Source organism: Drosophila rhopaloa, unplaced genomic scaffold (genome assembly GCF_018152115.1).
Source record: "Drosophila rhopaloa isolate 14029-0021.01 unplaced genomic scaffold, ASM1815211v1 contig_47, whole genome shotgun sequence".
Taxonomy (NCBI): domain Eukaryota; kingdom Metazoa; phylum Arthropoda; class Insecta; order Diptera; family Drosophilidae; genus Drosophila; species Drosophila rhopaloa.
In genome coordinates, this window is record NW_025335142.1 from 2,562,759 (window position 1) to 2,587,048 (window position 24,290).

Sequence of the window (24,290 nt, forward strand, 5' to 3'; positions counted from 1 at the left end):
TTTTGCTATTGTTGCGATTTTGGAGGCTCGCAACTTGAATCAAGTTCAATGCGACTTGGCAACCGATCTTCGAGCAAACTAGACTGCCGCCTCATAAATATTTAGTGGAATTCTAACGTGAACTCAAACATTTTGCATAATCACTGGCGTTATTTTCGTGTAACGGTCTTTGGGAAGTGAAATTTTGACTGTAGAAACTTCTAAAAAGCCGCACTGATAAGAAATAAACACGATGGAGGCCCGCCGTAGGTTACAAAATTGCAATTCATTCTACCCGATTGCATTAATTAAGTAATCCACCTGTTCTAGTAAACAAATTTCTGCAAGTTCAGTTAAAATATGCGAACAACAACCAGCTACTTAAGATATTCCGATATATATAGCAGTTGAAATAAACAAAATACTAGTTTGGCTTTTATTTAAATTAGTACAGGATTTTCACCTGACCGAGGCTGGGCCCTATATAAAGCGCCCGATTGGCTTAGCTCGGGCCATAATCATCTTGAAGATCGTGTAAGATCAACGGAACGTAGAAATCTATATCGCGTGTGAAGAGAGGATTTGAATAAATTGAGTCTGAGTGATAATGGTAATTGATTGACACACGTGCCAAAAGTTATGTAATAACGAGATTGTGTGAAAAAAAATAACTTCAACAAAAATGTATCCTTAAGTTTTTAAAGTTGAATGTAAAACTAATAAAACTATAATATTCCGATGACTGTACTTTAGTCTTAATGGTATTAAAAATTGGAATGTTGCGCACGTTTTCTCAGTTTTGCCAGGAAACCTAGAAAAGGTCCACAAGATACTATACAAAATGTATTAATAATATGTGGCATTATAATGTAATTAATTAATTTTAACTTTGGTTTTCCTCGCAATGTCCATGTGAAAATCAATTCTTGAAGTGTACTTTATCAATATATATATATTATATATTTTATGCTCTAATACCAATTCTCCTTTTCCAATTTCCGCCAACAGACAAGCTATACTGACAAAGGAACCAAAGTAAGCATGAAACAAAATCGAATCTTATATAAGAAATTCTTAATTACAAATTAAACGGTTGTTAGAAAAAAATGATAATTAATTTATTTTCATTAAAATTTCAGCCTGAAGCCGGCAAATTTCTAAGCTTTGATCACCTGACTTTCTACGTTGGCAACGCCAAGCAGGCGGCCAGCTTTTATACCACTCGTCTGGGCTTCGAACCTCTTGGCTATCAGGGATTAGAGACCGGAGAACGACGCTTCGCCAAGCATGCCGTGCGTCAGAACAAGATCGTCTTTGTGTTCGTCTCGGCCTACACTCCGGATGACGAAGAGCATGGACTCCACTTGATGCGCCACGGCGATGGTGTCAAGGATGTAGCCTTCGAAGTGGAGGATTTGAATGCCATCTTTACCCTGGCGGTGTCCCGAGGCGCCGAAGTGGTGCGCGACATCTGGGAGGAGAGCGATGACAAGGGATTCGTGAGATTCGCCACCATCAAGACGGTAATTGATACAGAAAAGAAGAAATTATTTACAGTGCTAAGGGGTTAATAATGTCTTAACCGGCAAGGTATTTTAGTAGTTTTTTAAAAATCTTTAATCTTTTTTAGTACGGTGATACCACCCACACATTTGTAGAGCGCAATGGTTATGTCGGAGACTTCCTGCCCGGATTCCAGCGGGCGACCGAGGATGTTCTTCTGAAGGGCTTGCCTTCCACCAAGTTGAACTTCATTGATCATGTGGTGGGCAACCAGCCGGATCTGCAAATGGAGAGTGTGGCCTCGTGGTACGAGAGGATCTTGCAGTTCCATCGCTTCTGGTCGGTGGACGACTCCCAGATCCACACGGAGTACTCGGCGTTGCGATCCATCGTTATGGCCAACTACGAGGAGACGGTAAAGATGCCGATCAATGAGCCGGCCAATGGAAAGAAGAAGTCGCAGATCCAGGAGTACGTGGAGTACTACGGTGGTGGCGGGGTCCAGCACATTGCTCTTAACACGGATGACATCATCCAAGCGGTGAGCAATTTGAAGGCTCGGGGCACCGAGTTCCTGACCATCCCGTCCTCGTACTACGAGCTCCTGCAGGAACAGCTTTCGCATAGCCGCACCAAGATCAAGGAGGACATGGAGGTCCTGAAGAAGTTGAACATTTTGATTGACTTTGATGAGAACGGATATCTCCTGCAGATATTCACGAAGAACTGCCAAGACAGGCCCACTCTCTTTCTTGAAGTAATCCAACGCTATAATCACAATGTAAGATTTATTGCTTAAACTATTATTGCTAAGAACAGTCATTGATAATCGTCACTATTTCAGGGATTTGGCGCTGGAAACTTTAAGTCCTTGTTCACGGCCATCGAAATCGAACAAGCCAAACGGGGTAACTTGTGAAACAAATATGTAATAATAAACAATCATATTAAATGAAATGCGTTAAACAGAATAACAAATATTCCCTAAATGTCATTTGTTTAAACGCTGGTCTCTAAACCGAGTGTCTATCAAAACTTCGTTGCGGGGATCGTCTTCGGCAAAGGAAACCATGTGGGGATTCCAGAATCCCGGTGGTGTCGAGCTTCTTGGGTCAACGTGCTTGCAGTTGGCCAAATAGTCTTCAATCTTCTCATCTGTCAGGTTTGAGCCCATAAAATTAATAAACTGAATTGGAAAACGGTTATAATTATGAAATGAAAATGATTGAAATGTACCAACCTTTTCGCATTCCTCGCATTCAATGCTGAAACGTTCTTTGACTGTCAATGCAGGTTCTTTTTTCACTAAAAGGGGTCGCGGAAACTCTTCCTCCGAATCCTTGCTATCCTCTTCTTTGATGTCTACTAGGTACTTTTCAATATCCTGAGGCATTTTCGTTGACTCATTGGCCATATCAGCCTCTGGTTGGGATACGGGTTCACTTTTCACAGCTTTGGTAAGTGGAGTAGCAGTTTCCACTTTTGGGGGTTTCGGTTGAATATTCTTCTGCTGGTCAATCATTTTCATTTCGAACTGTCTCAAAGCGTTCGAGCAAGCGTCATCGTCGTCCCTCATAATCTCAGCCAACACATCCATCGTTCCCATTTTAATCACTTCTTCGGGGGTATCGTTCACGAAGATTATATCCTGGGTAGCAGGAGTTAGAATGACCACGCTATCCGAGGTGCAGTTGATCCTTAAGCCTGGAGGGGTTGCTGGTGGCGGCATGGTCGGAAGCTCCGAGCTATCCAATTTGAATTCTTCCATATCCATCTCAAAACTGGCCTTGCTGATCTTAATTATGCTACTGCTGCTGGTTGTAAGCGAGTCGTCTGCGCTTGAAACGGTCGCGGTGTCTGTTCTGCAAGCTTGGCTTTTAATATTAAAAAGAATAGTAACCAAAAGTATCACAGTAATCCCTTAATTATAAATTATCTTAATGTGATCCTCAGGATATAACAACATACTACCAACTATATATATTTAATGACTATTCAAAAAGAGATCTCTAATGAAAATCGAAGATTATCTGTTTTATCAAATTTCTATAGTCGCTTAATTGTATTAGAAAATAATTCGGTGACTCCTCTGAATTTATCGTAATAGTAATTACCTCTGCATTAGGGATCGTGGTGGCCGAGATCTCTTCAGGCTGGCGCTTAGATTGGGGCTTTCCTCTATAACATCCTGTTCACAAGTGCTAGTTTTGTTTGCTTCAAATTTTAGGCGAGTTTGTTTGAAGTGGGAGTTGCCATTTTTGTGCGTGAGTGACAGCTTGGTGACGACTCCCGGATTCTTGGGTGTCTTACGGATCCAACTGCTGCCCGTGGCAGAAACATTGTTTGGCTGCACATTCTCAAGGTTCTGGATGTCCAGCTTCCGTCTGTGTAGCCTCAGTTTGCGCGGGCTTTGGGCAGTGATCTCCGATTCCGCAATGCTCTCATCCTCCTCCATTTCCTGATCCTCGTCCGAGAGATCGATACTGCTAAGGGCTATGTTCATGTTCAGGGAGTTTTGACTTTGGGGCTGAGGGGATATGTCGTCTTTGATCTTCTTGGGCGACAGTTTCCTGCGCTTCTGAGCGTGAATCATGGATTCTTGGCGCTCTTTTAACAACTCCAACGCCTTGTGCAGCTTTTCATTATGGGCCTTCAGGTTTTCTATTGCCTTGGCACTCTCCTCCGAATCCCTCTGCATCACTATGTTATTTTATTTATTAAATTTTAATTAATTTACTACATGGGTCAAAGTTTATCCCTTCGCCTCGACTTACTTAAAGCGTGCTGTTTGATCGTGTCCAATGCGGCTATAAGACACTTCACACTCTTCTCCTTGTGACCCCGACATGTTCCACACGTCATTGTATTTAAATATATTTAATATAAGCTGATATAAATTAGTTAATTTAGTTTTCTATAACCTTTTGAAAATTGAAATGTTTTGTTTTCTTGGCATTCGCCGGACAGTGTGACGGCAAACAGAATGATAAAATACACCAATGTTTTTAAATACTAAAAATATGGTAAATATTATTTAGCCGGTTGGTATTTTTTAACCTGTTAACTATGGTCTTACCTTTTGCCATTCTACTCGTGTTCAAGTTTGATTTTCACCTTTATAAATTTATAAAATAAATTAGTTAACTTGGCCATGGCTCACCTGCGGGAAACCTCAGACAAGGCTCTAAAGCTGTTGCGCACGTTACCGCGTGTGCAAATCGGGAATCTTCGACCGAATCCGAACTCCAAACAAAATGTGAGTGGTTGAATAACAACACGAAATTGAAGTACCATTTACTAATGTTATGTTTTCCGGCAGGACAAGCGTGGCAGGGCGCAACACGGCGGCGACAAACACGGAGCGGGCAACAAGGGATCTGGACAGCGACAGAACTTTATGCGACTGGGTTACGAAACGGGAAATCAGCCTTTTTACCTGAGATTCCCCTACGAGCCTTATTACAAAGGACACCACATGAAGCGCCAGTATCCGCCCATCTCTCTGCTCCAGCTGCAGGTGCTCATCGACACCAACAGGATAGACATCAGCCACCCCATCGACATTAGTACTCTGTGCAATTCCGGCCTGCTTAAGCTGAAACCCGCTGAGATGGAATACGGATTCCAACTAACGGATGACGGACTGGACAACTTTCAGGCCAAGATCAACATTGAGGTGCAGCACGCCAGCGAGGCGGTAATAGCGGCTATAGAGAAAAACGGCGGGGTAATCCGTACCGCCTACTACGATCCTCGCAGCCTGCACATGCTGGCCAATCCAAAGAAGTGGTTCCAAAAGGGAGTCCCTATACCCAGCCGCATGCTGCCTCCTCAGGACGCCGTCGACTACTATACTAATCCCAAGAATCGCGGCTACCTCGCCAATCCTGAGGAGATCAGCCAGGATCGCTTGGTGCTAGCCCAAAAATACGGCTACCAGCTACCCAAAATTGAAGATGATTCCGCCTACGATATGCTTAGTACTGCCAAGGACCCAAGACAAGTTTTCTTCGGACTAGAACCCGGATGGCTGATCAACATAGTAGACAAAACTATCATCAAGCGCAAACAATAATCAGTTGAGTTTGTTATTATGCATTTTGTTAAATAAAGTGGGTTACAAAAAGCTTTGTTAGACTATGATACTGTGGGACATTTATTATGTCCTTGTCTTTTTGATTTGTTTATATAAACACCTGCTGGGCCGATAAATCCTCCATGAACGGCTTGACCACCGCACTGGTGGCGAAGCAGAATATCAATCCGAAGGTAATTGAGATGGGCAGAGCGGGCAGGGCCTTACGCCAAATAGCCAGCAGTAGAAGGGTGAGGCAGAGTCCAATCAGGATGGCTACAAAGCAAGCGATTGTAGTCGTCCAGTCGCCGTAACTGGAGGCTTTGCCCACTAATACCGAATAAAAGATGAAATCGCCGAGACCCAGTTTGATGCCACCTAAGTAAAAAATGCATTAAAGAAATGGTGTGATTTAAGGTACTGAATGCTTACGCTCTTCTTGCCCATCCGGATGATTCGGGTCTGGTGCAGTGACTGTTCTGTACTCGTTTGAACGCTGAGCGCTTCCACTCTGGGTACTTTGCACCTCAATCTGGCGACGGGCCACACGTTCGCTTAAATTGTTAGACCATTCCTGCGTAAAGCCCGCAGCCTCGGCTAAAAAGAAGATCAGCGAAATTAAGCATTAAAGGTGGAATTCCACAAATTGCCTTGAAATAGACCAGACCATTTCGCGGCGTTATTTTGAATGATGTTCTACTAGTAGCGCTGTATACCATATGCCCAACAAAACTATACAAGACAATAAATACAGAACAAAGCAATATACACATTTGAGAGGAGTATAAAAATCATAAAAAATATAATGCATATGTACCGTTTCCGCGCAAATTGCTTTTAAAAGTCACAAGTGGCATACCTTCAGTTGCCAGTACACTGCTATCGTCCCGCTGATTTTGTCGAGGATGGGAGTTACCTGAGCGTGAGCCACTAACCGCCGCTGCCTCCGGCGAAGCCAGGGAATTTTGAGTGGCCCTCGTTGTTGTGGTGGAGTTGCTGGATGAGGGCGATGATGTGGCGTCGGCCTGCTGGGGCGTAACAGTGCCCACAAGTGCGTAAACAACAGTGGCTAACAAACAGAAAAACTGTGAATACGAAAATCTTCAAAGTAGTGTATCATTATTACATGAGTAGATCAGTGCGGGAAAGATTTGTTCATTTCGTTCCTGGGCCGTTTCCACTAATATGCGAAGAGGTCCTCTTGGAGAAAGAACAGCAATGAGATCTGTAAATTAATTAAAAAACCAACAAGTCATTAATATAACAACAACAGTCCAGTAAAAGAGTTCACTTCAAAACTCACCCCAAATAGAAATGGCAGCCAAAACAGCCCAGGCAGTCCATTCTGGCAGATATTTGATGAACACCAACGCCATCAGGGCAGCTACAAATATAAGATATCCTTGCTGCAGCCGCAGAGGACCCTGCCAATGGATGGCCATCATTCCGACCACACCAAAGTTCCACATAATCAGAACGGCAGTGGGATAGTCCATGGGTATGTTATAGGCACGAAGGAGCTCTCTAAAATTAACAAATCGTTATTAAAGAACTTGATAGAAGTGACTTACGCTTACTCCAAATATAAGTACGTAAAGATGAACAATAACATAAAAGAAGAAAGAATGAGCCAGCCATGAATAATACGGTAGCAACGTTTCTTATACAGAACAATCAGCAGAATGGTCATCACCACCACCACGCTCATCAGGATCAAAGAGTTAGCCAAGGCATTCCAGAATTTTACGCTTGGCTCCGGTGATTGCTCGTGGAAAGGAGTGTATAGACTGGTGTAGTAAGAACAATCTTTTGTGATTAAATGTACAGGATGGTGTTATTAAATCAAACCGTACAGATAGACATCCGTGCTGTTGTAGAAGCTGATGGAGTTGATGGTGGCCACCACCACCAGCATGCAGAGGGAGACGGGTACAAACAATTTAATCACATGCTGGGCGCCGTATTTCAGGCCCTGCTCCTCCTCCATTTCATTTGTGGGCGGACCGCCGCCCCCTCCTCCACTCAGTCTTGAAGGTCTTTGACCGCCGGGTTCCCGCATCACCACATTGGGAACTGCAAGTATGGCCTGGCAGAAAGGAAATAGTTAAAAGTGATTCTGACTCTCGTATTAGAGGACTCACCGCATCTGGTTGATCCTGATTGCCGGAACCGTAGTTGTTTCGCTGATGTTGTCGCTTTGGAGGACGCTCCAAACGCTCCGCCTCGCCGTTCTGGCTGGTCGCAGTGGCATCGTCTCCGGAGGCGAGTCCGGAGGAGCACGAAGCCTGAAGATTGACAGCAGCCATCAGTGGTGTGCGTTCGTTCGCCTCCGTAGCGCTGGACGCCGCCCCCTGCGAAGCCGTAGTTGTGGGATGGGAACTTCTGGGGGATCTCACTGATTATGATCTGGAACCAATTGGATCGGAAGCTACTCACGATTAGCGGAACCAAAGTAAATGTAGCTGGAGCAAAACTTTCTTTTGTTTTGACGAAAAAGCGACTCATAGACTAGTGATGGACAATGGGAAGTGCGGCTTAGCTATCGATTTTAGAATACTTTTCAAGGTTTCATGGGAGTGGCATAAAATATGCAAGGGGGATCTTTTGTAATTAGCAAAGTAACATAAAATTAAGTTGTAATAATCAATTAAAAAAACAGAAGTCATATCACGATATAATAAAATATATAAGTAAGAATATATTATATAAAGGCGTATTAAAGTTTCTGTATTAATAACACCAGTTGCACCGATTTTATATATCTTTCTCAGAAACTAATATTTGAAAGATCTGTATTCTGTCGGAAATTTACCCCTAACCATAATAATTGTAATGATTATCGATTAATTGCAATCGAATTAATACTAAACGGCACTTCAAAAATATAAAATCAGCTGTTTTCCCTAAGGTTAAGCACGGTCGCACTATTCATTTCATAAGATTCGACAAACAAAATAAAATCATTGATAAATAATTGATTAATTCATTAAATTGGATCTTCACTATGTTACGAGCTTTAAAATCACACGTGGAGGCCCCCATTGTAATTGCCACCGTAAGTAAACAAATTTGTATTCGTGTACTCTAGGTAAAATTAATTTATTTTTGTTGAATAATGCAGCGTGCGGCATCAACAAATGCGGAAAAGCTGGATGAGATACGGGAACGTCTGGCCAAGGGACCCAACTTCCAGGACTTTGTCCAAAATCCGGAGTACTCGAAAAACGAATGGGAAAACTATGAGGGAAAGCTGCGCCGCGAAAAGGGCGAGGAGCAGCGCCTTCGACTGCCACCCTGGCTGAAGACGACGATTCCCGTGGGCAAGAACTACGCCAAGATCAAGGCCCAGATGAGGGACCTCAAGCTGTCCACCGTCTGCGAGGAAGCGCGGTGTCCGAACATAGGCGAGTGCTGGGGCGGCGGCGAGCATGGCACCCAGACAGCCACAATTATGGTGAGAAAATAGAACCAGACCACCCGGTGACCTCTGCTGATAACAGATAATGTGTATTATTTTGTCGGGAGTGTCACAGAATTTTCCACCGTTTATGTCGTTTAGAAATTCTTTAAGTCACATATGCATGCCTTTAATTTCTGTCCTTCAAAGCAACATAAGATTTTAAGCTCTTAAAAATGAGAAAACTGTATTGGTGGTGAACTTTATGTCTTTAAAAACATATTTATTTCTTTCGAATTTTTATTAGAAGAGTCAAGAATAGTTAAAAATAGTTTCTCAATTAAAATTTTTTTTAAACAATTTGCTTTTATAACTCACAGAATATTAAACTAAGTATTTGAACAATTAAAGATCTATCCATACAAGAATCTGTGTGGTCCAAAAATATTTGTTTTGGGCCTCCCACAAAGCTCTTTTCTATATTTTTGACTCATAATTATCAATAGTACAACCTTAAGGTTGTAAACAAAATTACATATATAAAAATTAATACATTTTTTTTACTAAACGACTTTGTTGAATATATTTTCCAGCTCATGGGTGATACTTGCACCCGAGGCTGTCGATTTTGCTCGGTAAAGACGGCTCGTAAGCCACCGCCCCTGGACGTGAATGAGCCCGTCAACACGGCCACGGCCATTGCCTCCTGGGGATTGGATTACATTGTGTTGACCTCGGTAGATCGAGATGGTTGGTATTGAAATGGTTTTTGACTGGTCAGTTAATTTAATTTTACCTTCATCATAGATTTGCCAGACGGCGGCTCGAAGCACATAGCTGAAACAGTTCGGGAAATTAAAGCTCGGTAAAACGTTTAATGCAGACTAAGATTGAACATTATATACTTAAAAAATACTTTATTTTCAGTAACTCCAACATATTCGTGGAGTGCCTGGTACCGGACTTTCGGGGCAATCTGGAGTGTGTAGCGACGATTGCCAACTGCGGCCTGGATGTGTATGCGCACAACATCGAGACGGTCGAGAAACTCACACCCTATGTGCGAGATAGACGCGCCCACTATCGTCAAACCCTGCAGGTGCTTACCGAAGCGAAGAAGTTCAATCCCAATCTCATCACAAAGAGCTCAATTATGCTGGGCCTCGGTGAAACGGATGGGGAGATTGAAAACACTTTAAAGGATCTGCGGGAGGCCGGAGTCGATTGTGTTACCTTGGGGCAGTATATGCAGCCCACGAACAAGCACCTCAAGGTTATAGAATACGTCACGCCTGAGAAGTTTAAACACTGGGAGGAGCGTGGTAACCAAATGGGTTTCCTGTACACGGCCAGTGGTCCGCTGGTTCGCAGCTCTTATAAAGCAGGCGAGTTTTTCATCACGAGTATATTGGAAAACCGTAAAAAAAGGCAAAACGCCAATGCAATCCCCAAGGAGTAGGACGATCTTTCTGCCTTTCTGATTAAAAAATTTCAGCATGCCTTCATAAACATATTGATACTTTTAGCTAAGCCTTTTGTTTACAAACCTTTCGCTTGTTGTGCAATGTATATATTACCATAAATCAAATTTATTATTTAAAAATAAATTCGAATTTTATAGTTTTTTTTTTTTAATTTTTTATTTGTAATGTATTTTTATTGCGGTTTATTTATCTAATTAAAAACAATAAAAAAAAGGCAAACTTCCGCAAACCGGGGTTTGTATACCCTAGCAGCTATTACGAAAATGTTATATTCTATAAAATATTCAACCTTTATTCAATTTTATTCCAATATGTTAACATTAAAGTTATTGATATTTTATTTACTAGTTAAAAAGTTGTTAAAAGTATAGTATTTACTGGACAGAGACGCAAATGTCTCCTTCACACCGCAGCAAATTTGTGGATGAAATTATAATATACTCTAAGAGCTTTTTTAGAATTCGTTAACAACAACGTTTGTTAAGAGTATCAGATGGTATAAAATCCCATTCCGCTTTCGGTAGAGCTCATTCAGCTGGGTCGCTTTAAGTTGATTAGTCGATTCATATCAGTGTTCTATTGAAAAAGTGTAAGGAAAAGACTGAGATATGTTGCGGTTCATTCTTATTTTTTATTTTTTGCAAAATGTGTTTTTAATTAATGCCAGTGGGTAAGTTAAAAATTAATTTTAATTAAAAGGAAATGCATTGAAATAACTATATAGACAAAATTATGTTACAACTGGTATTTGATTTCACAAGACTTCTATTAAAATATCATAATTTAAATTGATTTAGGTTTCCTTGAAGAATTTACAAAAAAAAGATAAATTTAACAAAAATTCCAAGTTTTGTAAATATGTATTCCAATAAATTCATTGTCCGATTGTCCTATTGATAATTGCAAAAAAATTTGTTTGATCGCTTATTTATTTTGCTGACTTCCCGGAAGTAGATGATAACCCAATGATGCTGTGACATCCAATGAATTTCCAGTAGAAGTATTTAATAACGGTAAAATGTTTTCAGAACCATTTTTAACATTTCGGAAATTCCAAAATAGTTTTAACGTGCCGATTTGGTCGCTTTTATTTATTGTTTTATTGAGAACGTTTGAGAATATATTTTAGCTATACAAAGCACAAAAAATAAGATTGTAACAGGTGACCAGGTTAAATTACTAAAAAAAAATCCTTTTTTTTTGTTACCGATATTTATATAAACTCAACTCGAACATCTATATATTTCGGAACTTAACTTTGATTAGTTTGCTGTTGTGCTACAGCACAGTAAAATCAATGTTTGTTGTTTATTTCGCAGTTTCTATTCGATTGTGGGACCCAAGACTATTCGGTCCAACACCACTTATGGCATTGGCATTATCATGCACAACGCAACTGAGTCCACCAATGTCTCTGTCAGCCTAACCGGACCCTCATTCAGTATAACTAAGGAAATCCAGTTGGCACCCATGTCCTGGAAAAACGTGGATTTCGATGTGCCAAAACTCACCGATGGTGACTACCATCTTAAAGCGAAGGGTGTTGGGGGTGTCGAATTCCAGGACTCCGCAAAACTCGACTTTGCCGTCGACAAAACCTGGATCTACATCCAGACAGACAAGGCCATCTACAAGCCCGCTGATCTCATGCAGTTCAGAATTCTTTTCTTGGATAAGCGCACCCGACCCGCCATGATCAACCAGCCCATTTCTATAAAGATCCGCGATGGAGCTCAAAATCTGATGAAACAGTGGAATGATGTCAAGCCGACCATGGGGGTTTTCTCCGGAGAACTCCAGTTGTCCGATCAGCTGGTGCTGGGAAACTGGAGTCTAGCTGTTACAGTGCAGGGCGAGGGCAAGAAGACCAAGGTCATCAAGGTGGACCAATTAATGGAGCCGAAGTTTGGGGTAATTGTGCAAACTTCTAAAGACGTGGTCGCCAGCGATGGAATTATCAAAGCAAAGATATGGGCCAAATACTCCTCTTTAAAGGCCGTCAAGGGTTCTGTTGTTGTTTCGATCGAGGGCAGTGCAATTGAGAAAACACTGCCAATCGATGGTCATGCCGATGTGGAGTTTCCCATTACGCCTACCACCAAGAGTGACTTAAAAATTGTGGCTACTGTGACGGAGGAACTGACTGATCTCCGGAAAAACGGCACCGCCTACGTGACCCTCCATCAACATCGCCACAAGCTGGAGGGTCGCTCTTGGCCTACGAATTTCATTCCAGAAAGATTGTACGACTTTTTCGTTTTGGTCAGGAATGTGGACGGTTCTCCTGTCATGCACTCGACACATAAAGTTAAGTTCCACGTTTCGTGCTGTCATATAGCTAGAACATTCAGTTCTTCCCTTCGTTATGGCACTGCCACCCAAAAAATGATGCTTCCCGGTAAATGGTGCAAAATTTGCCTTGTAACGGCTACATTTGAAAATGCGGCCCCCATTCAACAATATTTGCATAAGGTCGACAAGGCACTAATAATCGATGTTGATAGTAAAAGGCAAGTGCTTTTAAAAAGATCCTATAATTTGTAACTAACCATAATTATATCAATATATTTTACTCTACAGACACAAACTAAAGAACCCGCTAATAATCAATGTAATGTCCACAGACGATATTTCCTACTTCATGTTAACAATTGTAGTTCAGGGTAATAAAATCTTAAACAAATATGTACGAGTAGATAAAGGTAAAAGTAAATTAGTATTGCAACCCACCTTTGAGATGATCCCTCAAGCTACAATTTATGTGCATAACATTAAGGATGGGGTATATCGGTTTGATGAGAAGACGATTTATTTTGAAAAGGAATTCAACAACTCGGTAGGATTCGACATAAAACATAGCATATAATAATTAATAATTTGCGCTTCCCAACAGATTGAAATCACAGCACCTGCGACGGCAAATCCCAACGAATTGGTGGGCCTCAAGGTAAAAACCGATCCCCATTCTTTTGTCGGTCTCCTGGGAGTTGACCAGAGAGTGCTGCTTTATACAACTGACAACGACCTCGACCATAACCAAATATTTAACAATCTCGAAAAGTACTCGAACGCTGTGGTAACGCTGACCAATGCAAAAATATACAACGACCCAGACTGGTGTAATGGTGAGTAAATGTCTACTTTGTGAAGAATATTTGCACCAAACTAAACACATTATTTGTCAGATATTTTGACGTGGAGATTCAATAATAACTGTCCTCCGAAACACGGTAAGCTATATCCTTGCCGAGGGTATTATAATTTCAGTAATTTCCGACCCTATAAGGTATTTATATTCTTGATCAGCATCAACAGAAGAGTCGATCTAGCCATGTCCGTATGTCCATCCGTCTGTCCATCCGTCCGTTTCCACGCAAACTAGTCCCTCAGTTTTAAAGCTATCTGCTTGAAATTTTCCCAAAAGTTATCTTTCTATTGCAGGTAGTATTTATTTATTTACTATATCCAAATTACTCTTTTTTGTCAAATTCGGACAACAATATCATGTAGCTGCCATAGAAACGATGGCAAAATGCAGGTTAAAATCGACATATCCTCATTGTTTTTTGTAATATAGGAATTCGATGTAGTCCTTTTTTTAATAACTGCAAGGGTATGTAAACTTCGGCTTTTCGAAGCTTGCTTCCTTTCTTGTTTGCAATAAAACATTCATTAATTTCAGACGGCCTACGTTCTTCAGAAATTGTAAAGGATACTCCTCCATCAACTTCTCAGTGGTTTCCTGACACTTGGCTATTTTCAAATATAACTGAGTAAGAATGTAATTTTTAAATTCAAAATCTACGATCTAACTGAATTTTTCAGAGTGGGTGACAATGGAAATATAACGCTGATTAAACGGATCCCCGATACTATGACTTCATGGATTGTCACTGGCTTCTCTTTGAACACCGATTCGGGCATTGCCGTGGCCAAGATCCCAACCAGACTTCAAGTGTTCCGCCCTTTCTTTATTACCACTAATCTGCCATATTCTGTGAAAAGAGGTGAAGTAGTTTCCATTCCCGTCATGGTGTACAATTTCTTGGGCACTCCTGTGGAGGCGACGATATCGATAGATAGCTCCGACAAGGAGTACGAGATTATCGAGGTCACCAATGGGAATGTGACGAAGTGGCAGCGGGAAAAGGGGCTACGGATACCCACCAATAGCGGACAAAGCACTTTATTTATGATCCGCCCAAACAAAGTGGGTCTAATCAATCTGAAAATTACTGCGGTATCCCCAATTGCCAGTGACACTATCGTCCAGAGATTGAAAGTGGAAGCCGAAGGCGCGACCAATTATGTCAGCAAAACCATATTAGTCAACCTAGAAGGGCACCATCCCTTGAATTCGTCCGAGCAGGAGAAAACAGTAGACGTAGATATACCCCCTGATGTTGTGGAAGACTCTACGTTCATAGATTTTAAAGTAAGCGGAAGGATCTTGGTGCCACAACTGCCAAACATGGAGGATCTAGTTGGATTGCGCACTGGGGATCAGAATCTGCTAAACTTCATATCTCAAATCCTGGCTTTGGAAGCGAGCCAAAGCAACAATTCTGAGATATTGGGTCTTGCCAAAAAATATTTGGAAAGTGGCTACCACAACGAACTGACCTACAAATTGGATGACGGTTCCTTCAGCGCTTTTGGAAAGGCTGATGTTACGGGCAGCACTTGGATCACCGCCTTTATAATCCGCTCATTCCACCAGGCTGCTAAATATATAGACATTGATCCCAACGTCTTAACAGCTGGCCTCGAGTTCCTCGCTTCCCGGCAGGAGCAAAATGGATATTTCCGCGAGCTGGGCAGGGCCTATAAAAATCACTATGAAACTCCCTTGGCTCTTACCTCATTCGTACTGCTGGCCTTTTACGAGAATAAGGTAAACTTTCTGTCTGCTTGAAAAAATCATCCTATTCTTTAAAATTAATTTACATTAAATTGTTTTTTTTTATTTACAGGAGCACATCTCCAAGTTTCAGAATGTAATTGATAAGGCCGTTCAATTTGTGGCCCGGGAAGTGGACCAGTCAAATGAGCCGTATGATCTGGCCATCGCCGCTCTGGCCCTTCAATTGGCAAAAAATGTTAAGGCCGATGGAGTTCTGTCCAAGTTGGAAGGTATGGCAAGCCGGGAAGGTGACCTCAAGTGGTGGCCCGGTTCAGAAAACGGCATGAGCGACTACGAGGTCACCGCCTATGTCCTGCTCGCTCTGCTGGAGAAAGAAATTGAAGGATTCACTGTCAACAATGTCCATTGTTTATTGGCTGATTAGCAAAGCGCAACAGCAACGGGAGATTCGCCTCGTCCCAGGAATCGGTTGTGGCCCTAATGGCTCTGGCCAAATTCGAACTGCAAACCCACACAGGTGTTGGAGAAATTAACATTAGGTATTCGATTTCGGATGATAACTGGAAAACCATAAGAGTGGCCCCCGAGAATGAGATGATGCTGCAGTCCCACGAGCTTCCAAGGAATGCTCGGCGGGTTAAGTTTTCGGCCACTGGACAGGGTCGCGCTCTCGTCCAGCTCTCATACCGCTTCAACGTAGTCACGAAGGAGCCAAGTCCCAGTTTCAAGTTGACCGTCTCGGGTACGGAGCCGGGCAAACGACGTTTAGTGCTCGACATTTGCGTCGAATACACACCGATTAAAGCCTCCGATCAGGGAAAACCTTCGAACATGGCACTAATGCAGATCCAGCTGCCATCCGGATATGTAATCCACCCGGAGTCCCTTGCCAACATACGAAGTGTCCCAAAAGTAAAGCTCGTGGAATCAAAGAAATCGGGCTCAGAAGTCCTCGTCTTATTCGATCAAATGACGCCCGTTGACCAGAAGTGCCTGATCCTGAAGGCTGTCCTTATTCATGAGGTTATCAACCACCAACCGTCTTGGATTCGGTTATACGACCACTACGACACTGAGCGCAGCGTCACTGAGTTTTACCAGTTAAAGTCTTCACTTAAAAAATTGTAAATAATAGAAAGAACAAGAAAGGAAAGCTAACTTCGGGCGGAGCCGAAGTTGATATACCCTTGCAGAATATTCTGTAAATTATATTCTCCAAAATTATTATGATGCAATCTTAATACTCATAAAAATCCCAACTTCCAAACTTTAAAAACACCAAAGTTATGGCATTTCCAATCGTTTAGTTATATGGCAGCTATAGGATATAGTCGGCCGATCCTTAAGAAATTTGGTAGGTCGGATTGATTGGCCAAAAATAAAACCCATAAAAATTCCCAACTTCCTAACATAAAAAACACTAAAGTTATGGCCTTTCCGATCGTTCAGTTATATGGCTATAGAATATAGTTGGCCGATCCGGCTCGTTTCGACTTATATACTACCTGCAATAGAAAGACAACTTTTGGGAAAGTTTCAAGCAGATAGCTTTAAAACTGAGGGACTAGTTTGTGTAGAAACGGACAGACGGAAGGTCAGACGGAAGGTCAGACGGACGGGCAGACGGACATGGCTAGATCGACTCTCCTGGAGATGCTGATCAAGAATATATATACTTTATTGGGTCGGAAATGTCTCCTTCACAGCGTTGCAAACTTTTGACTGACATTATAATACCCTCTGCAAGGGTATAAAAATAAACTGTTAATAAATTTAGAAAAGGTAAACTCTTCTTTTTTGTTTACCTTAAAACTATGTAATGCAGAGAAGCAGCAATTTTTGCTCATCAGTCGTTTGTTAAATTTGTCGCTTTTAATGAAATTGTTGTATTTCTCGCTGTTTTTTGTATGATATGCTTATATTCAGTTTATTGGATCAGTGTAAAATTGTATTTTTTTATGATCATTGATAAATAATCATTGCCAATCGAACTATAGAATGCTGCCATAGAATGGATCGGATTAATATATCTCGCTGTTGTTGTTTATTTTAATGGTCTTATATAATTTCATTTTATTTGGCTATATCCTATAGCTTACAAATGTATATTCGCGCAATGTAGGCTGTCATCGAAAGGAATTTTCGGACTCTATAATAATTAATTTAAATTTGGCGCTCTTCTTTTAGTATTAAATTAATCCTTGCCGTTACATTCGACGTTTGGATATTTAATTCGCCATTTGGTCCCTTACACCAGTTGGCCACACTTAATGGAATGCACTATCTGCTCGTCTATTATTGTTTTTTTTTTTGAGCATTCGATTGGATTGGGATAGGATTGGATAGAAGCTTGCTAAAAAGACAAAGAACCAGCATAAAGATGCCTCGCCTAGTCAATGGACGCGAGGCCGCACCCACATACTCTAATTTGGTAAGGTTTACTTAAATAAATTCAAAAGAGGCTCCTTTCACCAAAACAATAGCCATATGCAGTTTGTGCAATATGATCCAACTTTTAATAGAGTTCAAAAAAATATGTACACATATTTCTGATATTAAAAATTTAAGAATTTTCACTACACCCACTTCTATAATTTTTGCTGCGTATGCACATAATTGGCGATTTCGAGAACGCAACACCTGTCGCTTCGCGAGTAATGTTTTCTTTTTGTACCCGCAGGTCGGCTTCATATTCATTTTTAATCTCATTGTGGGAACTGGAGCCCTAACACTGCCTGGAGTTTTTTCTAGGGCAGGCTGGATGCTGAGCCTCATCGTTATTGTTCTACTGGCCATCATAAGTTATATGACCGTAACCTTTATCATTGAGGCTATGGCCTGTGCGAATGCCATCAGGAATTGGCAAACTCTGCAGGCCTTGCGACAGAGTCGAAGTTCCGCTGAGAACAGTGAAAACGATGATAATGCTGATGAAGTCTCTCTCACATCGGGAGCAGATCCAGTTGGGGACTTCGAGCGGGTTCCGTTGACCATCCAAAACCGGGAGTTTCATTACTACCAGCTCTCCCACAAATTCGAACTGGGCGAAATGGCGACACTATTCTTTAACGAATTCGGCCGTGTAATGTTCTATCTCTGCCTGATAGTTTATCTTTACGGGGATCTAAGCATTTATTCCGCCGCCGTGGCAAGAAGTCTGCGTGACGTTGTATGGTGAGTAATGAAAGTCAAACTTAACAAATGAAGTCTTAAAACGGGGCATGATGTTATAACATATGGATTCGAATACTTCACATTATTTAATGCATCCACAACTCTTGTTCGTTATAATGAAAAAGAAATTGTTTTAATCTACATGGAAATAACTTTATGAGGTGATTATTTAATTTTCCGATTTCGACTGCTTTTAGTGATCAAACAAACGGAACGGACACTAACAACTTAATGTATTGGCCAGGAGACTTCAAGAATAATACATCACGGGCCTGCTGGAAGGAACACACCATATCTCGCTTAAGCATGTACAGAGTGTTTTTAATTGGATTCACTCTGATCTTCGGTCCATTTGTTTGCTTTAATGTACAAAAAACAAAATACTTGCAGATGCTCACTGCTGCCTTCCGATGGATGGGTAAGCTATAAGATATTTTAGACTTCAAAATATTAACAACTCTTTTGAATTGCAGCTTTTACCCTAATGATTTGCATATCGCTAAAACTTTTGATCACTAGAGGTCCCAAAGGACACCCGGAGACCTTCAACGTATATGGTATTCCTCCGCTTTTTGGCGCTTGTGTGTACTCGTTTATGTGTCATCATTCGTTGCCCAGTTTGTTGGCACCCATTAGGCAAAAGTCTATGGTTTCGAAAATTCTCTCTTTCGACTATATTATTATCTGTGCATTTTACATTTTACTAGCCATGACTGGTATTTTTGCCTTCGAACGAATAGAAGATCTTTACACATTGGATTTTCTGCCCTACGATGTGAACTACGTAGATTTTTGGTCAGGTTTATTAATTTGCATTGATTATTTCTTGGCCCTTTTCCCCATTTTCACACTGTCCACCAGTTTTCCCATTGTGGCCATAACCTTGAAAAACAATCTTCAATCACTTTTCCTGGACATGTCACAATTTGAATCATATAGTCTTTTTGTGCGTGTGTGGTTCCCTTTACTCGCCATAATTCCGCCGTTTTGTATCACTTATTTTACGGAGAGTTTGTCCAGTTTGGTGGCATTTACTGGCACCTATGCTGGCACAGGCATTCAATACATAATCCCGGTCTTCCTAGTTTACTTTTCGAGACGCACTTGCTCAGAGCTCCTGGGAAGCGGAGTAATCAATCGTTTTCAAAGTCCTTTTAAGTCCAGTGCCTGGCTCGTTTTCGTTTTTATTTGGTCTATTCTATGCGTCTGTTTGGTATCCATTAATTTGTTTAGTTAGGCTTAACTATATCCAAAAATATAGATTATTTTATGGCAACGAGTTTATTACCGGTTAATAAAGTTACCTACATATTTGTACATATTTACAACTGGAAATGATAAAATGTAAGCGAATTTAGCAATGTAAGTGAGTATTGATCGGCTGTGAACTCAAATTTTCAATAAAATTTATGTATAGGGTCTGAGATTTCCGTTTTTTATTTCTTTTTTTGCAAATACTTAAAATTCTAATAATTATCGTTACATCAGTAGGTTTTCTGAATCTAAATGTATTTAAGAAAAAATTATAAGAAATATTTTCATTAAAAATGTTTGATCAATATTAGTTTTTAAGATCGCTCAATAAAAATGTATCCATAATATTAAATTGAACTGAATTAAACAATATAAAAACCATTTTTGTTTAATTAATTTATAATTATTAAATACACCTTTATATATTAAAATACTGTTTTTTAAAAATTATGAAAGTGGACATTCGTAAAACAACGTTTTTCGTTTGTTATACCGGATAAGTGCGGATAATCTGTGGCAGTGTGAACGTTTTCCTGTTTTCAGAAATTATCCATTCAACAGTAGGTTATCGAATTGTTAATCGAAATATTCCCCACCTCTAAAACTGAACGGTTTGTTTTTATTTTGGTGTGCGACTAGCATTTTTTAGAGACCCAGCAGTTTTGTTGAAATAGACTTAAATATGTCTCTGTCGGTCGACAATAATAAGTCCTTGCTAAGGAAGGGAGACATGAAACTGGATAACTATCCCACATGTGCGGTGGAGGCACTTACTCGATTGGGTACTAATTTATTTCCATTAATATTGGCACATACATTAACTATACTTTTTCAGAAACATTAATCGCCAGCCGGAACAAACAGAATATGGTGATGCAAATCATATCCGAGTACATATTCCTGGAGAGAACCGCCAAGGATGGCGATGTTCGAAACAAGTCGCAGGCACTGCCCATCAGCCAGATGAATCTGTTTCAGGAGTTCCAGCTTATTATTGCGCTGATTGAGTACTTCTCGCGACCAGGAAGGGATGCCACCCGCAATGCCATCTTCCTCTCGCTATTTGGAAGCCACTTAAATCCGCAACGATCCAAGCTGCTATCCCGGCTGATCAGTACAGCGGTTTCCGGATCCGTGGCCCCCCTGCTCTCCTCGGCCGGCACGTGGATGCAACAGGTGGGCTGCAAGACGCCACTCAGCCTGGAGGTGGCCCAGAATATAGTCAGTGATTTCATCTCGTACTCCCGGAAAACGCCGGAGCAGCTGAAGCAGCTGCCCATGGTTGGTCCGCACTTTGCGGCCAACTTCATGGTGGCCGTAGCGGATCTGTATCTCAATGAGCAGCGTTCGCAGTCCCTGAATCCCCCGCCTGATGCACTGCTAGATACTATTACCGAGTGGATGACAGAAAATCCTACGTTGTGTCAGGCCTCGCAGCAGCCTTTGGTCCTGCCAGCCGGAGCTATAGCCATGCCGTTTGCCACTCCCTTAGCTGGTCTGCTGCGTTGGGTGGTCCTGGCTCCTTTGGTCTCCAACCGGACTGCCTACAGTAATCTGCATCTTTCCCTACTGCGGGCCCTGCAGCAACTTGTAAGTAGCGGAGAATCAACGGCCCTGCCCAGTCAGGACCTTATGCAGATCGTTAAATCCCTGCAGAACTATTGCGCACGGCTGGGGGAGTCTAAAACGAATCCCGAAGCGGATGCTGCCTACCAGAAGTGCATGGAGCGATTTGCACAAGCCGTGCAAATCGCCCTGAGTTCCAACTGCATTAGCAATCAGATACAGCTGCTGTGCGTCCTGGAATCGCTACCTCCACACAAGCTGATGAAAATCGTTATTTCAGCACATAAAAAATAGAAAATGTAGTTATTATAAAATATGTTTGGTAAAAGTAAGTTGGCCTACATTTTTTTGCAATATTCTGGTTTACTTATTACGAAATTTGATGATAAATTATGATGATGGGCAAATAAGTTTAGTAAGAAATAGGGTGTTAAAATGGTAGTTTAGGATAAGCTAACTGGTATTTCTGTTAATTATATTAAATTAAAAATACAACTTTTATCTTTACCAATCTAAACAATCCAAAAATCTTTTTAATCAATCGATAAAGTGTTGCTTATAGATAAGAAAAACCAACTTCAAAGAATAAAGTTTTTTAAGATTGATTTAATATGGATTTGATCCAGCAGTTTATCGTTTCAATTTCTCTGTAGGTTAATATAAGCTTACCATCCTTTAGAAACTATAACTGTACTTTTAAAAAAATTGTTAGTGTTATACATAGTTTGGTAGATGGTATTATAAAATCTTTAGTTTTATTTTGAGAATGTTCTTTTTTATATTTAAAAACATTTTTATCCCGCTCTAGTGGGGAAGCTGCCATACTGATTGTCATATTATTTTAGCGCGCATGTCCTTGAGAGAAAATGAGCAGGTGACAGGACTTGCTGGGATGTGTTAAAAATCAATACTATTCCAGTTTGAAGTTTGCGTCGCGGTGCAAGCTTGTTGAATAGAATCAAAATTCACGGGAGGAAACCTCCGCGAGGGAAATCTTTGGCAAATACCATCATCTTCCAGACGATGCAATGAATCCCGTGCCGAACCGCGAATTCCTGGAGGTCCATCCACTGCACCAACATCAGCCGCACTGCAAGCAGCAATGTTTTGTCTTCACAGAGATAGCGGATATTGAACTGCCCGCGGAAATAACTAAATTTGGAGGGGGAAATGAAAAGATCCGGTGCTCCAACGGGGGCATTCCCACTTACAGTTCCAAGAAGGACTCCTGCAGCGAGTCTTCGGGCGAAAGACCGGAAAGATCGCGAGGGCGGAAGATTCTGATGGGCGTGGGTGTAGTTCTCCTGTGCATCGCCATGGCCGGAGGGATTCCACTGGCCCTTCAACTGCGCTCCTCGTCGCTCCTGGAAGCCCGACTTGCCTTCATCCGGCGCCTGCTGACGGAGTCGCCTCTGATCGAGGGCTCCTGGAAGCCACCGAGCACCATGAGTCTGAACAGCAGCAATCTGTTCGAGGTGCGGCAGAATCACATAGGTGCTGTTCTCTGGCCCATTGCCGTGCCGTGCGGAGCCCAGTACCTGGATGCAGTGCAGCTCACTCTGGAGGGAATCGATAGGGCCAGGCGCATTACCGCCGCCACGGACCTAATGCACATTGTTGAGTCGGCGGATGAGATGGAGCAGTCCCACCTCCAGGGTGAAGTGGCTGTCCTCATGGGGATCAGTGGTGGCCATGCCCTCGGCACCAGCACGGCCGTCTTGCGCTCCATCTACCTGCTGGGAGCTCGATTCGTGTCCATCACGAGCCTGGAGTGCACCACTCCTTGGGCGGCGGCAGCTATCCGAAGACCGGATTATCTCGTCGAGGAGAACGTGACGAATTCCTTCAACAAATTCGGACAGGTGCGTACAAACTTGATGGGAAAATGCTCAAGTGTTGTCAGAAAATATAATAAAGTTGTTAAAATCTAAATCTAAATCTTCCCAATTTAAGTTACAAAAGTAAAATATATTGTAGTTTAAATAATTAAATAATATTAAAATCGAAAATTTACACTTTAGCCAGCCACGTTTTTAATAATAACCAAATTTATACTATACATAGATATGTTAATGGTTACAAACGATGAAAAAAAATCCTACCTTCACACATTTTCTGGCTAAATTTTGATAGATTGATAAAATTCGATTCACATTATTTGTATTTGTGAAGCAACTTTTACAAGCAAATTGGAAATGGTACAACATTTTCTAATAAGATTTATGCATTTTCCCACTCGTTATTATGGGTTTAAATACACCTTTGTACTTTGGTAGTACCATTTTCACGAATATTAAATTTTGCCTTTGATTTCCTTGACAATTTTTAGACAATGCTCTTTGAGATGAATCGCCTGGGAATGCTGGTGGAGATTTCGATGCTCAGCGAGGCGGCCATGTTAGCCGTCATAAAAACCGCTAAGGCTCCCGTTCTCCTTACCAACGCCACACCACTTTCCATGTGCAATAGTAGCAACACGGCTTCCATTCCCGATCATGTTCTCAGGTTGGACATTTTGAGGAGTGTGTTTTTCTATAATCAAGCTAATATTTTTCTCACCCACAGCCTATTGCCAGAGAACGGTGGAGTTATTTTACTCAACCTGGAGCGCTGTGGAGATCGAACACTGGGCGTTCGAGAGGCCATAACTGCCATAAACTATGTTCGTAAGGTTGCCGGTGTTGATCACATTGGATTAGGTGGAGCTCCTAAAAGCTATTCTCTTTTGCTGGCCGAATTGGCTCGGGACAGGGTGTGGGGAAATGCAGCCATTAAGAAGCTGGTTGGAGGTAATGTAATGAGAATTCTGCGGGAGGTCGAAGCCCTTAAGGATCGAAGGACCTTGTACGAGGAGTGGATTCCGCACGAGTCCATCGAAAGCAATTCCTATTGCCGCTATCCGGAGTCTTAGGATCAGCAACTTCAATTGGCTCAATCGATTGTTCTTAAATAATTAATAAAATATTTAATTAAACTATTAAAGTACAATTGACT

General features: G+C 41.5%; 9 protein-coding genes across 14 annotated transcripts; 7 read left to right on the top strand and 2 right to left on the bottom strand.

The window, feature by feature from the left end:
- The first annotated feature begins 481 nt into the window (after positions 1–481).
- On the top strand, positions 482–2,460 carry LOC108037893 (4-hydroxyphenylpyruvate dioxygenase). Its single transcript, XM_017114565.2, has 5 exons — positions 482–589; positions 988–1,014; positions 1,119–1,502; positions 1,610–2,263; positions 2,327–2,460. The coding sequence occupies exons 1-5, from the start codon at positions 587–589 to the stop codon at positions 2,399–2,401; spliced, it is 1,143 nt and encodes a 380-aa protein (XP_016970054.1). The 5' UTR covers positions 482–586; the 3' UTR covers positions 2,402–2,460.
- LOC108037892 lies at positions 2,392–4,442 on the bottom strand. 3 transcript variants are annotated; one of them, XM_017114563.2, is made up of 4 exons: positions 4,257–4,442; positions 3,597–4,182; positions 2,723–3,344; positions 2,392–2,668 (listed from the first exon to the last, which is right to left on the bottom strand). In XM_017114563.2, the coding sequence occupies exons 1-4, from the start codon at positions 4,342–4,344 to the stop codon at positions 2,474–2,476; spliced, it is 1,491 nt and encodes a 496-aa protein (XP_016970052.2). In that variant the 5' UTR covers positions 4,345–4,442; the 3' UTR covers positions 2,392–2,473. The 3 variants fall into 3 exon arrangements, with proteins under 3 accessions (XP_016970052.2, XP_016970051.2, XP_016970053.1); XM_017114562.2 differs by having other exon boundaries at positions 2,723–3,356; positions 4,257–4,441; XM_017114564.2 differs by lacking the exon at positions 2,392–2,668 and having other exon boundaries at positions 3,186–3,351.
- Positions 4,443–4,552: 110 nt separating this feature from the next.
- Positions 4,553–5,610, top strand: LOC108037891 (39S ribosomal protein L15, mitochondrial). Its single transcript, XM_017114561.2, has 2 exons — positions 4,553–4,738; positions 4,802–5,610. Exons 1-2 carry the CDS (start codon positions 4,634–4,636, stop codon positions 5,555–5,557), a joined length of 861 nt encoding a protein of 286 aa, XP_016970050.1. The 5' UTR covers positions 4,553–4,633; the 3' UTR covers positions 5,558–5,610.
- LOC108037888 (presenilin homolog) lies at positions 5,562–8,137 on the bottom strand. 4 transcript variants are annotated; one of them, XM_017114556.2, is made up of 9 exons: positions 7,994–8,137; positions 7,699–7,936; positions 7,411–7,643; positions 7,135–7,344; positions 6,861–7,081; positions 6,684–6,782; positions 6,375–6,626; positions 5,990–6,154; positions 5,562–5,935 (listed from the first exon to the last, which is right to left on the bottom strand). In XM_017114556.2, the coding sequence occupies exons 2-9, from the start codon at positions 7,861–7,863 to the stop codon at positions 5,667–5,669; spliced, it is 1,614 nt and encodes a 537-aa protein (XP_016970045.1). In that variant the 5' UTR covers positions 7,864–7,936; positions 7,994–8,137; the 3' UTR covers positions 5,562–5,666. The 4 variants fall into 4 exon arrangements, with proteins under 4 accessions (XP_016970045.1, XP_016970044.1, XP_016970047.1 ...); XM_017114555.2 differs by having other exon boundaries at positions 7,699–7,939; positions 7,994–8,136; XM_017114558.2 differs by having other exon boundaries at positions 6,474–6,626; positions 7,699–7,939; positions 7,994–8,134.
- Positions 8,138–8,448: 311 nt separating this feature from the next.
- LOC108037890 (lipoyl synthase, mitochondrial) lies at positions 8,449–10,580 on the top strand. The gene is made up of 5 exons (XM_017114559.2): positions 8,449–8,612; positions 8,679–9,011; positions 9,548–9,704; positions 9,762–9,819; positions 9,882–10,580. Exons 1-5 carry the CDS (start codon positions 8,562–8,564, stop codon positions 10,411–10,413), a joined length of 1,131 nt encoding a protein of 376 aa, XP_016970048.1. The 5' UTR covers positions 8,449–8,561; the 3' UTR covers positions 10,414–10,580.
- Positions 10,581–10,998: 418 nt separating this feature from the next.
- On the top strand, positions 10,999–15,765 carry LOC108038446 (CD109 antigen-like). The gene is made up of 9 exons (XM_044461651.1): positions 10,999–11,108; positions 11,758–12,681; positions 13,019–13,101; positions 13,189–13,274; positions 13,332–13,563; positions 13,624–13,668; positions 14,121–14,211; positions 14,264–15,332; positions 15,412–15,765. Exons 1-9 carry the CDS (start codon positions 11,047–11,049, stop codon positions 15,724–15,726), a joined length of 2,907 nt encoding a protein of 968 aa, XP_044317586.1. The 5' UTR covers positions 10,999–11,046; the 3' UTR covers positions 15,727–15,765.
- Positions 15,766–17,568: 1,803 nt separating this feature from the next.
- Positions 17,569–19,900, top strand: LOC108037900 (transmembrane protein 104 homolog). The gene is made up of 4 exons (XM_017114571.2): positions 17,569–17,733; positions 17,983–18,476; positions 18,674–18,894; positions 18,950–19,900. The coding sequence occupies exons 1-4, from the start codon at positions 17,683–17,685 to the stop codon at positions 19,711–19,713; spliced, it is 1,530 nt and encodes a 509-aa protein (XP_016970060.2). The 5' UTR covers positions 17,569–17,682; the 3' UTR covers positions 19,714–19,900.
- Positions 19,901–20,327: 427 nt separating this feature from the next.
- LOC108037898 (uncharacterized protein C7orf26 homolog) lies at positions 20,328–21,901 on the top strand. The gene is made up of 2 exons (XM_017114568.2): positions 20,328–20,512; positions 20,566–21,901. The coding sequence occupies exons 1-2, from the start codon at positions 20,413–20,415 to the stop codon at positions 21,588–21,590; spliced, it is 1,125 nt and encodes a 374-aa protein (XP_016970057.2). The 5' UTR covers positions 20,328–20,412; the 3' UTR covers positions 21,591–21,901.
- Positions 21,902–22,005: 104 nt separating this feature from the next.
- LOC108037897 (dipeptidase 2) lies at positions 22,006–24,284 on the top strand. Its single transcript, XM_017114567.2, has 3 exons — positions 22,006–23,158; positions 23,626–23,801; positions 23,862–24,284. Exons 1-3 carry the CDS (start codon positions 22,325–22,327, stop codon positions 24,205–24,207), a joined length of 1,356 nt encoding a protein of 451 aa, XP_016970056.1. The 5' UTR covers positions 22,006–22,324; the 3' UTR covers positions 24,208–24,284.
- The last annotated feature ends 6 nt before the right edge of the window (positions 24,285–24,290 follow it).

Bases quoted from the DNA above. Each gene is read 5' to 3' on its own strand.
- LOC108037893 (XM_017114565.2), top strand. The intron at 1,015-1,118 runs GTAAGCATGAAA...TTAAAATTTCAG, and splicing joins ATACTGACAAAGGAACCAAA to CCTGAAGCCGGCAAATTTCT. The intron at 1,503-1,609 runs GTAATTGATACA...AATCTTTTTTAG, and splicing joins GATTCGCCACCATCAAGACG to TACGGTGATACCACCCACAC.
- LOC108037892 (XM_017114562.2), bottom strand. From the start codon at position 4,344: ATGACGTGTGGAACATGTCGGGGTCACAAGGAGAAGAGTGTGAAGTGT. The intron at 4,183-4,256 runs GTAAGTCGAGGC...AAAATAACATAG, and splicing joins GATCAAACAGCACGCTTTAA to TGATGCAGAGGGATTCGGAG. The intron at 3,357-3,596 runs GTAATTACTATT...TAATATTAAAAG, and splicing joins CCACGATCCCTAATGCAGAG to CCAAGCTTGCAGAACAGACA.
- LOC108037897 (XM_017114567.2), top strand. From the start codon at position 22,325: ATGAATCCCGTGCCGAACCGCGAATTCCTGGAGGTCCATCCACTGCAC. The intron at 23,159-23,625 runs GTGCGTACAAAC...GACAATTTTTAG, and splicing joins CCTTCAACAAATTCGGACAG to ACAATGCTCTTTGAGATGAA. The intron at 23,802-23,861 runs GTTGGACATTTT...TCTCACCCACAG, and splicing joins ATTCCCGATCATGTTCTCAG to CCTATTGCCAGAGAACGGTG.
- LOC108038446 (XM_044461651.1), top strand. From the start codon at position 11,047: ATGTTGCGGTTCATTCTTATTTTTTATTTTTTGCAAAATGTGTTTTTA. The intron at 13,102-13,188 runs GTAATAAAATCT...TGATCCCTCAAG, and splicing joins GTTAACAATTGTAGTTCAGG to CTACAATTTATGTGCATAAC. The intron at 13,564-13,623 runs GTGAGTAAATGT...ATTATTTGTCAG, and splicing joins CGACCCAGACTGGTGTAATG to ATATTTTGACGTGGAGATTC.
- LOC108037891 (XM_017114561.2), top strand. From the start codon at position 4,634: ATGGCTCACCTGCGGGAAACCTCAGACAAGGCTCTAAAGCTGTTGCGC. The intron at 4,739-4,801 runs GTGAGTGGTTGA...GTTTTCCGGCAG, and splicing joins ATCCGAACTCCAAACAAAAT to GACAAGCGTGGCAGGGCGCA.
- LOC108037898 (XM_017114568.2), top strand. From the start codon at position 20,413: ATGTCTCTGTCGGTCGACAATAATAAGTCCTTGCTAAGGAAGGGAGAC. The intron at 20,513-20,565 runs GTACTAATTTAT...ATACTTTTTCAG, and splicing joins GGAGGCACTTACTCGATTGG to AAACATTAATCGCCAGCCGG.
- LOC108037900 (XM_017114571.2), top strand. From the start codon at position 17,683: ATGCCTCGCCTAGTCAATGGACGCGAGGCCGCACCCACATACTCTAAT. The intron at 17,734-17,982 runs GTAAGGTTTACT...TTGTACCCGCAG, and splicing joins CACCCACATACTCTAATTTG to GTCGGCTTCATATTCATTTT. The intron at 18,895-18,949 runs GTAAGCTATAAG...TTTGAATTGCAG, and splicing joins TGCTGCCTTCCGATGGATGG to CTTTTACCCTAATGATTTGC.
- LOC108037890 (XM_017114559.2), top strand. From the start codon at position 8,562: ATGTTACGAGCTTTAAAATCACACGTGGAGGCCCCCATTGTAATTGCC. The intron at 9,705-9,761 runs GTTGGTATTGAA...CCTTCATCATAG, and splicing joins GACCTCGGTAGATCGAGATG to ATTTGCCAGACGGCGGCTCG. The intron at 9,820-9,881 runs GTAAAACGTTTA...CTTTATTTTCAG, and splicing joins GTTCGGGAAATTAAAGCTCG to TAACTCCAACATATTCGTGG.
- LOC108037888 (XM_017114556.2), bottom strand. From the start codon at position 7,863: ATGGCTGCTGTCAATCTTCAGGCTTCGTGCTCCTCCGGACTCGCCTCC. The intron at 6,155-6,374 runs GTACATATGCAT...TCTTCTTTTTAG, and splicing joins AAGCAATTTGCGCGGAAACG to CCGAGGCTGCGGGCTTTACG. The intron at 5,936-5,989 runs GTAAGCATTCAG...TTTTTTACTTAG, and splicing joins TCCGGATGGGCAAGAAGAGC to GTGGCATCAAACTGGGTCTC.